Here is a 13,591-nt window from a genome sequence, read left to right as displayed (position 1 = left end):
TAGGCGTGTGCAGGTTCTATATCAGTTTCGTAAGCAATATCAGTGGTGGCATAATGGCATTATCAAAGCAGTGCGTACGCGTTAGAAAACGATTATTTCATGAGAAATGGGAGGAAGAGTTTTTTTTGCTGTTTAGAAGGGGAGAACATACGATGTATTTTATGCTCGAAAATTCTATTAGTCATTAATAAATTTAATATACAACAACATTACTCCTTATGTCAGAAGGTAAGACAAATTATATGTTATTAGAAGGTAAGACAAATTAAATGTTATTTTTCGTACTATTCCGAAGAAAATTTATGATCTTAACATTTGCATAGTATACTAAATACAACATTATACCTTAAACACGCTGCATTAAAAGTACGAGGAATTAAATGTTGTTTGTACGTATTATTTCCAAAAGAAATTTATAAAAAAAATATTAAATGTGCGTAGAAAACGAAATATGATTTTCTGAAATCATTTTAGGTCGAGAACGTGCAAAGCTATTAAGTAATCTTGATAAACGCCAGAATACCCAAGAAAATAAACGTAGACAACATGATGGAATATTGGCAATTTCTCGCCTGTGATTTAAATCAATTCAATGATGGAGAAATAGTAAAGAGGTTTATGATTAAAGCTGCCGAATTAATTTGCCAAATTGAATAAAAGTTTTCGAGTCTCTCACGTTAAACAAGCGCTTTCCTAATAATTTGCCACTGACCACCTTAGCGATTACGATAAGGTGACGCAGGTCACAGCAGTTTATATTTCCCATCCTACTCTGCAGTCTCCTCTCCTAGAAAAACAAACTATTTCAAATCGAGTGCCTCACGTAACCGAAAATTGTGCCCATGTATGGTCTACAGTATGCAACAAAAGTGTCGCCTACCACAAAAATCACTTCACTGCTACTGTTACATGCGGAATTAACTGTGTATATCGTTCTTCTTTTGTTTCCTTCTGTTACTGCAAATGCTACACGAGACAAAATGGAGTGGTGTAATGAAGAATCTCTTGAATTTATTGAGGACTACAGACTTTATGAAATACTCTGGTTTGGAGTATCCGTAATGAAAACTATAAAAATAATAGAATGCAATGGGATGTTCTTGAAATGCTAGCTTCTAAATATAACTTCAATGTGGAAGAACTGAAAGTTCCATATTCAATATCTAGAAATCAATTTATCTCGAAATGATGCTCTTGAAATATAATAATTTTAATAAATAATTATCGAGTCTTTATTTGAAATCAAGAACACAAAATTGCGATAAACTTAGAATCGATTCTATTATTTTTTATGTGAAACGTGTGTGTTTGAGGTACAAAGGAGAAAAATTGTAACATTTTGACATGAAAAGTTTACTCTGATGTCATTAATGGTACAATTCATGCTCTCTAAGCATTAACATTCGGTATGCCTTTCATTATTGATTTTTTAAAATACTGTCAAGCAAGCATTCTGCTGTTGAGCAGCACCAATCAGAACATTATTGTTGCCAATTAGATTCCATTATTCTTTAGTAAGAGCTATAAGTCCACGTGAAATCATTTCCATTTTGCCAGAGTGTGTCTTAACTACATATCATAGATCAGTTATCTTCAAGAATTCGTAGGTGCTGGTAGGCCCTAGGATTATCCCAGCATTTCACATAAAAATATGACTTGAAGACAGTTGAATAAAAATCTCTTAGACAGTCAGTCAACCATTATCACAAATTGTTGTTATATTCAAAATAAAAATAAAATACGTAGACTAATTTTAAAATGTTTCAAACTAAGTTTTTGGAGTCAAAAGACATCACCTCCTCATAATATGCTTTTGTCTCGTACACTTCCAACCTCTAAATTTACTAACAAAATTATGCAAAGTAGAATGACTATGGACTGTGATACCTGGAAAAGTCTCTGGAAACTCTACGAGTGTGGCTCAGAGATGTCACTAGTGCAGGAGAGTGTAGACCACTTAGTTCATCAGAGACTATCAAGAGTGCACCACAAGTGATGGATTTGCATTACACTCGTCATGAATGATAATGGTGATGGTGGTGGTGGTGGTGGTGGTGGTGGTGGTGGGGTTGTGATATTGGTGGTAGTAGTGGAGATAAAATGCAGTTATTGTTTCAATAATTTATTTCCATTTGACATATTTTCCACTAGTCACTAGAATTCAGATTTTTAATTTGAACATCTTCAAAGTAGTGTAAATTCTCTAAGTACCTATATGTCATCTCCAGTTTGACATAAAATCCCTATGTATACAGGTTCCCTTGTCCTCATTTTGCTTAAACGAACACTACAAAATCTGCTATAAATGAAGAACAAACTGGCGAAATGTAGTGAGACCTGTACACAGCTCACTCCTTGGCATTAAAAAATTTTTCCTTAGATTTACCTAAAGTAATAGCTCAAAATTTTTGAAGTCTTAAAAACGTCTAAAACTTTGTCCATTAATTTGTACAATACACTAATTCCATTATAACGTCAGTAAAATACCAGATATGAAACAGAACTCTGCATTTTAGCACACAACTTTCAACTGGAGGCTGAAACAAATCACTAAAAATCTAAATTCGCAAAAGATAATGAGGATGAAGTTCAAAAAAATTTACTAAAACCTTTAATAGTTAAAAAAAAAGAGAAAGCAATGAAATAACAGGTAATTTTATATACTGTATGTCCTTTTATTCCTTTTATTAAGCAAAACATGTATTAAATACAGTACCGGTACTTGAATTTCAAACTTTCAGTTGTTATCTTCCACATTCTACAGTTAAGCATTACATGTTAATGCCATACAAACTAGCGAGAGGCATCAAATTATTCAATAAATCAGAATACAAGTGACAACAGTATCTTTCTTACTAAAAGATTTGAAGTTTCTCAGTAAAACAGGGTACAGTTCTTTTATTATATCTCTGCCGGTGAGTGACCAGTAAATTTCTAACAGCTTATCTTAGTCGTGGGCGCCAGAGCATTAAAAGCATTGCAGACTTCTGTCTTTCAACACAAGACACAATAAATATGATTAAGAGAAAAGCTGATCTACTAATGAATGACATGGATGTAGCTTGTTGGTTTTATATTCGGGTGGTTCGAAACTCAAACGCACATGATGATCATTCATTCTTTCGAGAAAAAATCAAAACTCAAGTGGGATTTAATTGACTATACACGATTAGAAGAAAGTATATAAAGATTAGAACAAATAAAGTACTCTAATACAATAAAATATTAATTGATTTACTAAAATTCTATTTCACTAATGTTAGCTTCACCAAAACATTTCAATGGAGCTCCCATTTTCAGTTGACTGTCTATGCGGTAAACAAATGACTATCGCAAAGCATGTTTTATAGTACAGGACAGAATTTGCAGTTTGAAATGATGGCAAACAAAGAAAGAAATGGTAGCAAGATGATAAAACAGAAGAAAGTATATAATGATTAGAAGAAATAAAGTACTTTAATACAATAAAATAGATATTAATTGACTTACTAAAATTCTATTTCACTAATGTTACTTTCACCAAAATGTTTGAACAAAGCAACCATTTTCAGTCAACTATCTATGTGGAAACAAATGACGATCACAAAGCATGTTTTGTAATACCGTAAAGAATTTGCAGTTTGAAATGTTGGCAAAGAAACAAATGCTAGGGAAGTGATAAAAACAAATGCTAGATAAGCGATAAAAATGAACAAATGCTAGGGAAGTGATAAAATTGTGTGATAAGCAGCCATGATTGGTTGAAAGACGTCCTTTCATACCATTTTATTGGTCAAAAGTAGTATGACGTAGTAAAAGTGTAATAGTCATAAATAAAATACTACGTACAAAAATGATGAACTGACATCAAAAAGCACCATCCCGTACACAAAATTAATTTTGTTGCCAATTCTTAAACAGGAATTTCATTTCTTCCTGTGACAGGTGAGAAGCGGTAAAATAGTTCACTTATGACTGTATACTGGGAGTTATAGAAATGTTTATTTCCATTCTTCTTACCTTTATTATCTCTCAATACGATGGGCATAGGTTTAGGTCTGGTCTTCGCTTTCTCACTCCAGGCATCAAACGCAATTTTACTTTTTACAGCTCGCACCTTCTTTTCCTCTTCTACCTTCTTTCGTTGATTTTCTTCCATTAACTTTTTTTCTGTGAAAATGGAGAATTATTTTCCTGATTTACAAGTACAAACATCAGAACAGGGCATTTAACTATACAGTGTGGAAGAGAAGTAACTGTGCAGATTGAATGGGGCAATAGAATAAACTAAAATAAATAAAAACCTATTATGCGTTTTGTAATTAAGTAATTTTCTTTAGTAGGTTATTTTACGATGCTTTATCAACATCTTAGATTATTTAGCGTCTGAATGAGATGGTGATAATGCTGGTGAAATGAGTCCGAGGTCCAACACCGAAAGTTACCCAGCATTTGCTCATATTGGGTTGAGGGAAAACCCCGGAAAAAACCTCTACCAGGTAACTTGCCCCGACCGGGAATCAAACCCGGGCTACCTGGTTTCGCGGTTAGACGCACTAACCATTATTCCACAAGTGTGAACAATTAAGTGAATGGTTAATTAGAAAATTAGGCTGGAAGTCTGTGTATTTGGCAACAGCGCATTGCATCAGTCTGAAGAGCAGCATTCCATCCCTCAATCACTCCAGTAAGGTTGCCTGACTTCCTAGTGACAGGAAATAATAATACGTGTTAATCTTTCTTTTTTAATTTGCAATTTCATTTAAAAACTACATAGGGATGAATCATTCCTTGTCAGATTCTTTAATGATAAAAGTAAAAAATCAGAATCATAGAGATAGTACTTCTAGAGTAAAAGAGTGTTGAAATTTAGGAGAAAATATATATATATTTTTTGACAAAAGTATTCATTTGGGACTAATATGGTATTAAAATTTTTTGTTGTATTCTACCCAAGGAATAAGTTGTTAAAATATGCAGTTATATTACTTCCATCTGTATACTACAGTTACAGTTTAGTTTTCGGACAAAGCTTGGTTCCACTTATATGACTATGTTAATATGCAAAACAACAGATCCTGGAGTTCCGAAAAACCAAATCTACTCCCTAAGAAACCCTTCATGACCAAGACTTGAAGTGTGGTGTGCAATTAGCAGTGACAGAACAACAGCACAGAAGAGTGTGCAAGAATTGCTAAAAGGTACAAAGTTTGGCAATCGGTTATCCAAGTCCAGTGTTGGTGAGAACTGAAAATGTGGAAACTCACCACTTGATGAAGAACAACCAAAACATCAGTGGCGTAGCGTCAATGTAAGTTAAAAAGCTTAGCTTCCCCAGTTAATAATAATTTCATAATAAACCTGCATTTTATGAAGAAAATTATTTATTAATTTTAATATAATTTATATTTACTCGTTAAATATTGTGATGCGGCAGCTCAGGATGATTTATGATGCAGCAGTAAACAAGAAGCCTGCACACACCAGCTTCCAAGCAGACTGGTTTCTTCTGTGTAATCCACCCCGCAGATTTTCCATCCCTTTCTAACTAAACTACCCTAGTCGCAAGGCTTGCAAGAAGCTAGCTTTAACATTTAAAATAAGTACCGTAGTTTCCGAGTTATCCCTTTTCGTCAGTTGTGTTCAGTTGAAGTGTTAGTGTGCATTGTGGCTGATATAATAAATAATGACACTAATTTACTTGAATTTTTTAGGATAATTGTATTATCAAGACTAACTTATGAACAAAACTGTTATTTAAAAAACAAATGACCGACTCCCTTGCTGTCAATGAAGGAAACAACCAAAAGACAGACCCATACTTACGTAATGATACTAATTTTGTGATTTCTCTAAGTATGACAGGGAGTGAGCTAATGTTATACGTATACGTGTCTATTTGTTAAGAGAGATGTGTAAACTGTGAAATCATATTTTACTACGTATCATTTGAGGTCATGCCTTATTGGTGTTACTTACGATGTTCCAACCAATCTTCGACTGTTGACTTGAAATTGACTACTATTTATTTTAAGACTGTTTTTTTGTAATACGTTTTCTCATATTGCATGAAAGACAACTTGAGTTAGCTTCCCCTGCTCAAAATTTCATGCTACGCCACTGCAAAACATGCCACAGGAAATTAATTACAACTCGTTCTGTTGTAAATTTATCACGTTCTGGTTGACCATCAACATCATGATCTGAAGAAAACTTTAGAATATATTGAACAACAAAAAAAAATAAAATAAAATAAAATACAAAAAAAGCCTCAAAAAATCTTATCCCGAGAAAGTGGGCTAACAAACTACACCACTGAGACAGTTTTGAAAAAAGAGTTGCGTTTTCATCCCTAGAAACTTCATTACATCCAGCAAATCTTTTCTGAGGACTGTGATAGCTGTAAAGAGTTCTCAGAAATCATGGAAAGAATCCCAATCTGTTTGATAACATCATATGGATAGATGAGACAGTTTTTCATGTTGGTGGCTTTGTTATCAGACATAACTGTCATTACTGGATGAAACTGATTCAGGTGCTACTGTTAAAAAAATGCAGCCATGTCCTTAACTGGATGTAACAGAAAAGATGAAATCCGTAACCTCACAATTCCATGATAATTACAAATTTTTAACTTAAAATAAATTATATGGAAAGCCTCAATGAATTTTGCAGACGACCAAGCATTATTAGCTCAAGATCACCATCATATGGAATAAAAGAAGAATATGAAAAATGGGAACTTTCCATGAATATAGGGAAAACTAAATATTTATGTATAGAAGAAAAAAAGGATAATTTAAAGTTTGATAATGGAGAAGAATTAGAACCATCTATTTGAATGGACTTACTTAGGCACAAAGATGGACCATTCAGAAGATAATACAGTGGAAATTAAAAACAGAATTACACAAACAAAACAAGCAATAAATGCTCTAAATTCTATTTGGTGTAGCAAAAATATTACAAAAAATAGAAAATTACAAATATATAAAACCATAGTCCAAAGTATCCTAACATAAATGGAGCTGAAGTTTGGCAAATTTCAACTAGGGAAACAAAAAGGATTTTAAGTACAGAAATGGATGTCCTAAGAAGATCAGCTGGGAAATCTAAAATGGAAAAAACAAGAAATAGACGAATAAAAGAAATTATGGAAGTGCAAGACGAGCCAGACATTATAGATATAATAGAAAGGACAAGGTTACAGTGGTATGGCCATATCAGAAGAATGCCAGAACAACAATTACCGAAAATAATATTATGGAATGGATCCCACCAGAAAGAAGGAAAAAAAGACGACCAAAGAAGTTTTGGATGGAGGGCGTACTAGCAGCTATGGATGATAGAGGATTAGAGCCATGCCAATGAATGAACAGAGAGAAGTGGCATTTGGTTTCTGGACGACGGCAACACCGGAAGGATTGAAAAATAATTGAAAAGACCATATCTTAAGAAAGGATCGATTAAAGATAATAGGACAAGTTATGGCTTACAGACCCATTGGTAGGAAAGATGTTGGTCGACTAAGGAGACAATGAGAAGATGAGTGAGCACACGTGTCACATGATGAAGATGTCCTAAGGAAGGTATTGTTTGTCTGAATGGTTATGTCGCATCCCGGTTTCCCCCCCATCTGTTTCTGCTGCCCCTCTGTAAAGGCCAATGGCTGGGCAGTTAGGCTCTATCCTGAAAATATTTGTTGTAGAGAATTGAAAATATACGTGCTATTATAAAACAGTTTATAATAATTAAAAGAAAAGATCCCTATTAAGTAAGTAACTGTCACATGGTATTCCCCGAACCTGCGATATAACCACTCAGATGAACAGTATGTCAAACTGATGGCCCTTTAAGTTTTCTATTGCGCCCCATCCCGCATCCATGAAAAAACGAAAGTATGAATTAACAACAAGCAACAACTCAACAATTAAAAAATAAAAATTATACCGAAACCACCCACAGCCCAAATCAGTTTGACACACCTGTCCTGAGGCAATGGTATGGTGAGGTATGACATCGAAAAATATTCTATGGGATAAAATGAATGGTGAACATTACTTGACAACGCTTCAGGACTTTTTACTGCCTAGTATCACACAATGGAATAATGCCACAGAGTTCAAATTCATGCAGGATGGTGCACCACACTTTGCTTTGTTGTTCGCAACTGGCTTGACAATGGATAGGTCATCGAGGACTGAGAGAGTGCCCTGCTAGAAGCCCTGATCTTAGGTATATCTTGCCATTTTTTCTCGTAAGACTGAGACATAGAAGTTTACAAGACTCGCTCAAGAACTCTTGATGCTCTGGAGGATAGAATCAGTGATGTTTTGAATGAAATTCCCCTGATATCTTACGACATGCTGTACAAAAGTGATGTACAAAAGTGATTACAGAATTATATTGACAATATTGATGCTTATGTAGAGTTTTAATGGTGATAAATTGCATTTTAATAAATCTTACGCTTTCATGATCAAATAAATGTTAAATTTATCTGTCTTTTGATCAGTATGTCATAAAGCCAGACTTAACAGGCATTTGGTATATACCATACCTGAACACAAAAATTCATATATTTAGGCCTACATTTCACTATTTCAAATCACAAATTCTGCACGTGGTAAATAAACATAAATAATTCCATGTTAGGGTAACAGGAGAAAGGAAAGCTATTTTATTTTATAATATGGATGCAATTATTGAAAGTTATTCAATATAATAATATACAGAGCGAGTTTTAAGTCCACCGACAAACTTCAGGGGGTGATTGCTGACTGAAAATGGAGCACAAAAGTTCATATCACCTTGTGTCCGGAAATGCATAGTTTCCAAGGTAGATGGCATTGACGACATTCTCTCATGACTTGCAGTGTGTGTTTTGTGTGTTGCAGAGAGTGTGATTTAAGCAATATAGAAGCACAATGGTCCGGTATTCATTCCAGGAACAAGCCGAGATGGTGTTCATGTATGGCCAAGCAGGTGGAAACAGTCGAGAGGCAGCGCCGATGTACAGAGCCACATACCCTGACAAACAGCACCACCCACATCACATGCACGAACACCATCTCGGCTCGTTTCTGGAATGAATACCAGACCTTTGTGCTTCTACGTTGCTTAAATCACACTATCCGCAACACACAAAACGCACACTGCAAGTTATGAGAGATTGTCGTCACTGCCATCTACTGTGGAAACTATGCATTTCCGGACACAAGGTGATATGAACTTTTGTGCTCTATTTTCAGTGAGGAATCGCCCCCTTAAGTTTGTCGGTGGACTTAAAACTCACCCTGTATACTTACGCTATGTTACTGCAAGTTAACTCATACCTTTATTTTCAATATCCTTTTTCTTTCTCCACTCTATGAAAGCAATCTCAGATCTCGACTTTTTTCTTGCTTCCTCTATCTCTTTCTTTTGTTTTTCTAATGCTGCTTTTTTTGCGAGTTCCTTTCGCTTGGCTTCATTTTCTTTAGCCTTTTTTTCTTTCCACACACTGATAAATTTTTCTGCATTTTCCTGTTTATATTCCTTTAATTCCTTTTCCCTCTCCTCCTGATCCTTCTTCTTGTTTTCTTCTGTCTTCTTTTCGGCTTCTTTCTGTCTAACTTCCTCTAATTTTGAGATATACCATCTATGCCAAGCCATGTCCTCATTCCTAATTAAATCTTCACAGTTCTGAAGAAGAGCCTGATCAATGTCTCCACAGTTTTTTTCACCTCTTTCTGAAAGAAGATTCAAAATTTTCCTACGGATACATTTTTCAGGAAAAGTTGTTATGGTACCGGTATTTGTATCAGTAAGTTTCACAGAATATTTCTTCACACTAACTGATGAACACATGTCACTTGAACTTTTGTTGGTATATGTTAATGCTGGAGATGGTACACTTCTTTTTTCTAAATTAGAATACGCTGTAAGTATACTTTTATTTGTACTTGTAATATTTAATACAGGGACAACAGGTTTCTCTACAGTTGATGAACAATTATTTGAGTACAAGTCTGTACATTTACTGTCATCGTAACTAACATTAAATGAAGAGGAACTGATCGTGTCTTCCTCCTTATTAGCATTATGGACAGACTGTAACAATGCATTTTCTGTGTTTCTCACTCTATTATTTGTAAGTGATGATGACTCTAAATTAATGTCACCATTTGATTTAAATGTCGTACTTGGCAAAGACAGCCTATCACCACCTCCATTAATGAATGAGTCAACAGCTTGTTTGTTAGGGTTCTGTACTGAGGTCCCATCTGTGGGAGATACTTTCGCGTCATCAACAACATTTCGTAAAATTTCTTTCCCTCTGAATTTGCCATCACCCTGACTAATATTCTTAATAAACAAAGATGTATCCAGCCTTTCAATATACACAGCTGCGTTGATATGTTCAATGTGTGATCTGGAGCGAGAACATGTGGCGTCATGATGAAGAGAATAACCATTTTCATGACGAGATGTTAATTTAATATTTGTTTCACTTTCAGTTTTGTTAGAATGTAGATCATTAGGTTTTGGATTCAAATTATATGTTACAGCAGATTCTTGTTCGTCGTAGATCACATCATCCATCACCATTTTACGACTGGTTCTGAAAACAATGAAAACAATGCGCTTTTTTAATATTAAGAAATATATTTAACAATAATTAAACTTGGATGTTAATGTAACTTTCCTTTAAAGTTTCATTAATAATTTAACTAACAGAAAAAAATGTCACTTAGATTTCCTCACTCCTGTGAGACTTTTTCATTGTCACGAATTAGCAGTGCATGCCAACTACTGTTCCTAGATTTGAGTAGATCAGGTTAGGGAAGGTTTAGGTGGGTTAGTTTAGGTTAGAGCTTTTGAAAGTGTCGAGTGACCAATGGACATTGTCATTGTAAACTCCATTTTTAAGCTACTTTATGGCCTATAAGCAATGCTTCAGGTGGAATGAAAAAAACCGAGATGCTTTCCCCCCTTTTAATAATAATAATAATAATAATAATAATAATAATAATAATAATAATGTTTTATTTTCGCTGGCAGAGTTAAGGCCATAAGGCCTTCTCTTCCACTCAACCAGCCTTAATCAATACAATACATAAATTTAAATTACAAATATTTTCACTACACTTAAAAGGTTCTCCAGCAATAATCTTCACTACACATTTATTTAAATTTAGATAAATCTATAAGGTAAAGTAGTAACTTAATTTATGAGCTAATTTAATTCAATGAATTATAATTAATTTAATATTTGAGATAGCTAGTAAAATGATGAAAATTAATTTAATATAAGCTTACTAGGACTATGTTACAGGGAGAATATATATATTTCTATTTCTATAATGAGAATATTAATGTAATTGTCATTAGAGGTTTTGTAAATCTATTTAGAGAAATTAAAGATAATAATAATAAGAATGGACAGATGTTAGTTTCATTATAAGTAACAAATATTAATCAGCAATTCATCTGTTAAGTAAGAATTTAATTCATAGACATAATATTATAGATGTATTAATTTGTCCTACAGAATAATATCTGTAATAGGCCTATTGACAATTAATATTTGAGGAGAAAAATTCGCTCCGGCGCCGGGGATCGAACCCGGGTCCTTGGTTCTACGTACCAAGTGCTCTAACCACTGAGCTATGCCGAATTCAATCCACAGCACCGGACCGAACTTCCCTCCTTCAATATTTCCCTTTTGGCCAGACTCCAATAGGCATATATATTGATGCTTTATGTCCAAGTCAACTGCCATTATACAAGGGGCGCACTCAACTGAGTGACTTATTTGGCCGAGATTCCGCAGTTACGTGCACAGTAATCTGTACAAATATATGCACTGGAGCTATGAGAATATTATAGATGTATTAATTTGTCCTACAGAATAATATCTGTAATATTGACAATTAATATTTGAGGAGAATCCCGGCCATACAAGTCACTCAGCTGAGTGCGCTCCTAGTATAATGGCAGTTGACATTGGACATATACGTCAACATATATGCCTAACTTGGAGTCAGGCCACAAAGGGAAACATTGAAGGAGGAGGATTCGGTCCGGTACTGTGGATTGAATTCGGCATAGCTCAGTGGTCAGAGCGCTTGGTACGTACGTAGAACCAAGGACCCGGGTTCGATCTCCGGCGCCGGAGTGAATTTTTCTCCTCAAATATTAATTGTCATAGACATAAGTCAAGAAAATATAGGCCTAATGTATGATGTACAGTCTGTCTTTCATCTACACCTACAAATATATTACAGTAGTTTAAATAGCATATGTTAAAATTGAGTCTCACACATGCATTGCATACTAAAAAGTAACAGGATAGTTTTAAGCCATTTCAAAAGGAACGTGATGCCATCCCATCGTATCCTGCCCCACCTCAAGTCCTGCCTATAAGCAGACTGCATAGTAATGGAAACCTTTATACTCTACCCAAAAAACAAACAGTGTAATAATACTCATGTAAATCACTCTCTTTTGGCTATAAGATAACTTGAGGAGACAATAACATCCAATCCAAGATATCAATGTTACCAGTATGCTTCTCAATTTAAACGTCTAAAATGAATTGATGGTTAATAATATAAGTGATTTAATGGTGCAAAAATACTGTCTGTTTGCCTTATGCTGTACTTTAACAAGCAAAACACATTAAGTAAAAAATATTACTTCTAAGAAAAAGGCATATATGAAGAACATAATGCATGTGTATAAACTCAGAATTAGAAAATTAAATGCACATAGAGAGAAACAATTACTAAAAATAATATTTTGAGAATTTATTTTGTTAAGAGCTTTCAAAACATCTTTTTCTATTTTTGACTTAACGTGTTTTGCTTGTAAGCCGATGATATGTTCTGAGATGGTGCACACAGATCTCTCCATATCTGAAGTCCTTTGTATTTTCCATGAGCTGAATATCACGAATGTTCCTTACTGGTTTCTTAAAACCTAATTAGCCTATATGTAGGTAGGTCTACAAGATACAATAAGTTACAAAAAAAAAGTTAAGTAATAATGTGGTAAGCACCAGTCAGACTGCCATCTTCCAGCAATAAAGGTCAGGGCACTTTTTTTACTTGATTATTTTAACGAGGCTGCATCACTACTAGGTTATTTAGCATCGATAGGAGTGATAATAGCGAGATGGTATTTGGAGAGATGAGGCCGAGGATTCACCAAATGTTACCTGGCATTCGCCTTAAGGTTGAGGAACACCTCGGAAAAAACAACCAGGGATCGAACCCGCTCCCGAACGCAATTCCAAAGCACTAAGGGAAGTGTCTTAGTCGACTGAGCTATGCTGGTGGCCGGGCACATACCTATTTTAGAATATGAGTGGCTAACAAAATAATGTCAATCATATGAAAATGCTAAAAATTCAATTGTAATGCATAATTATGCATATATTTGGCAATGTATGTGCCCTGGACCTCTAATGCAGGAAGATAGAATGGTCGATACTTCCTACATAGCCTAATTACCAAGAATTAATATTTTAAAAATTACTACCTCATATTCATATATTTATCCACTTTACGAAATCATCTCATATTTTTAAACATGTTTTGTATTTCTAGTTTTCTTGAAACACTATCCT

General features: G+C 34.5%; 1 protein-coding gene across 4 annotated transcripts in view; it reads right to left on the bottom strand.

The window, feature by feature from the left end:
- LOC138696241 (nucleolar protein 58-like) overlaps positions 1 to 13,591 on the bottom strand; it is an 80,683-nt gene that overhangs the window by 66,031 nt on the left and 1,061 nt on the right. For all 4 annotated transcript variants that reach the window (XM_069820951.1, XM_069820937.1, XM_069820928.1 and 1 more), the window contains exons 2-3: positions 9,315 to 10,582; positions 4,000 to 4,149 (exon numbers count right to left, since the gene is read on the bottom strand). In XM_069820951.1, coding sequence (XP_069677052.1) covers positions 4,000 to 4,149; positions 9,315 to 10,582 — 1,418 coding nt within the window. The remainder of the gene's footprint in view (positions 1 to 3,999; positions 4,150 to 9,314; positions 10,583 to 13,591) is intronic.

This window comes from Periplaneta americana, chromosome 1 (genome assembly GCF_040183065.1).
Source record: "Periplaneta americana isolate PAMFEO1 chromosome 1, P.americana_PAMFEO1_priV1, whole genome shotgun sequence".
NCBI classification, from domain to species: domain Eukaryota; kingdom Metazoa; phylum Arthropoda; class Insecta; order Blattodea; family Blattidae; genus Periplaneta; species Periplaneta americana.
Note: the sequence above shows the minus strand (reverse complement) of the source record. Positions and strands in the feature narration are given on the sequence as shown.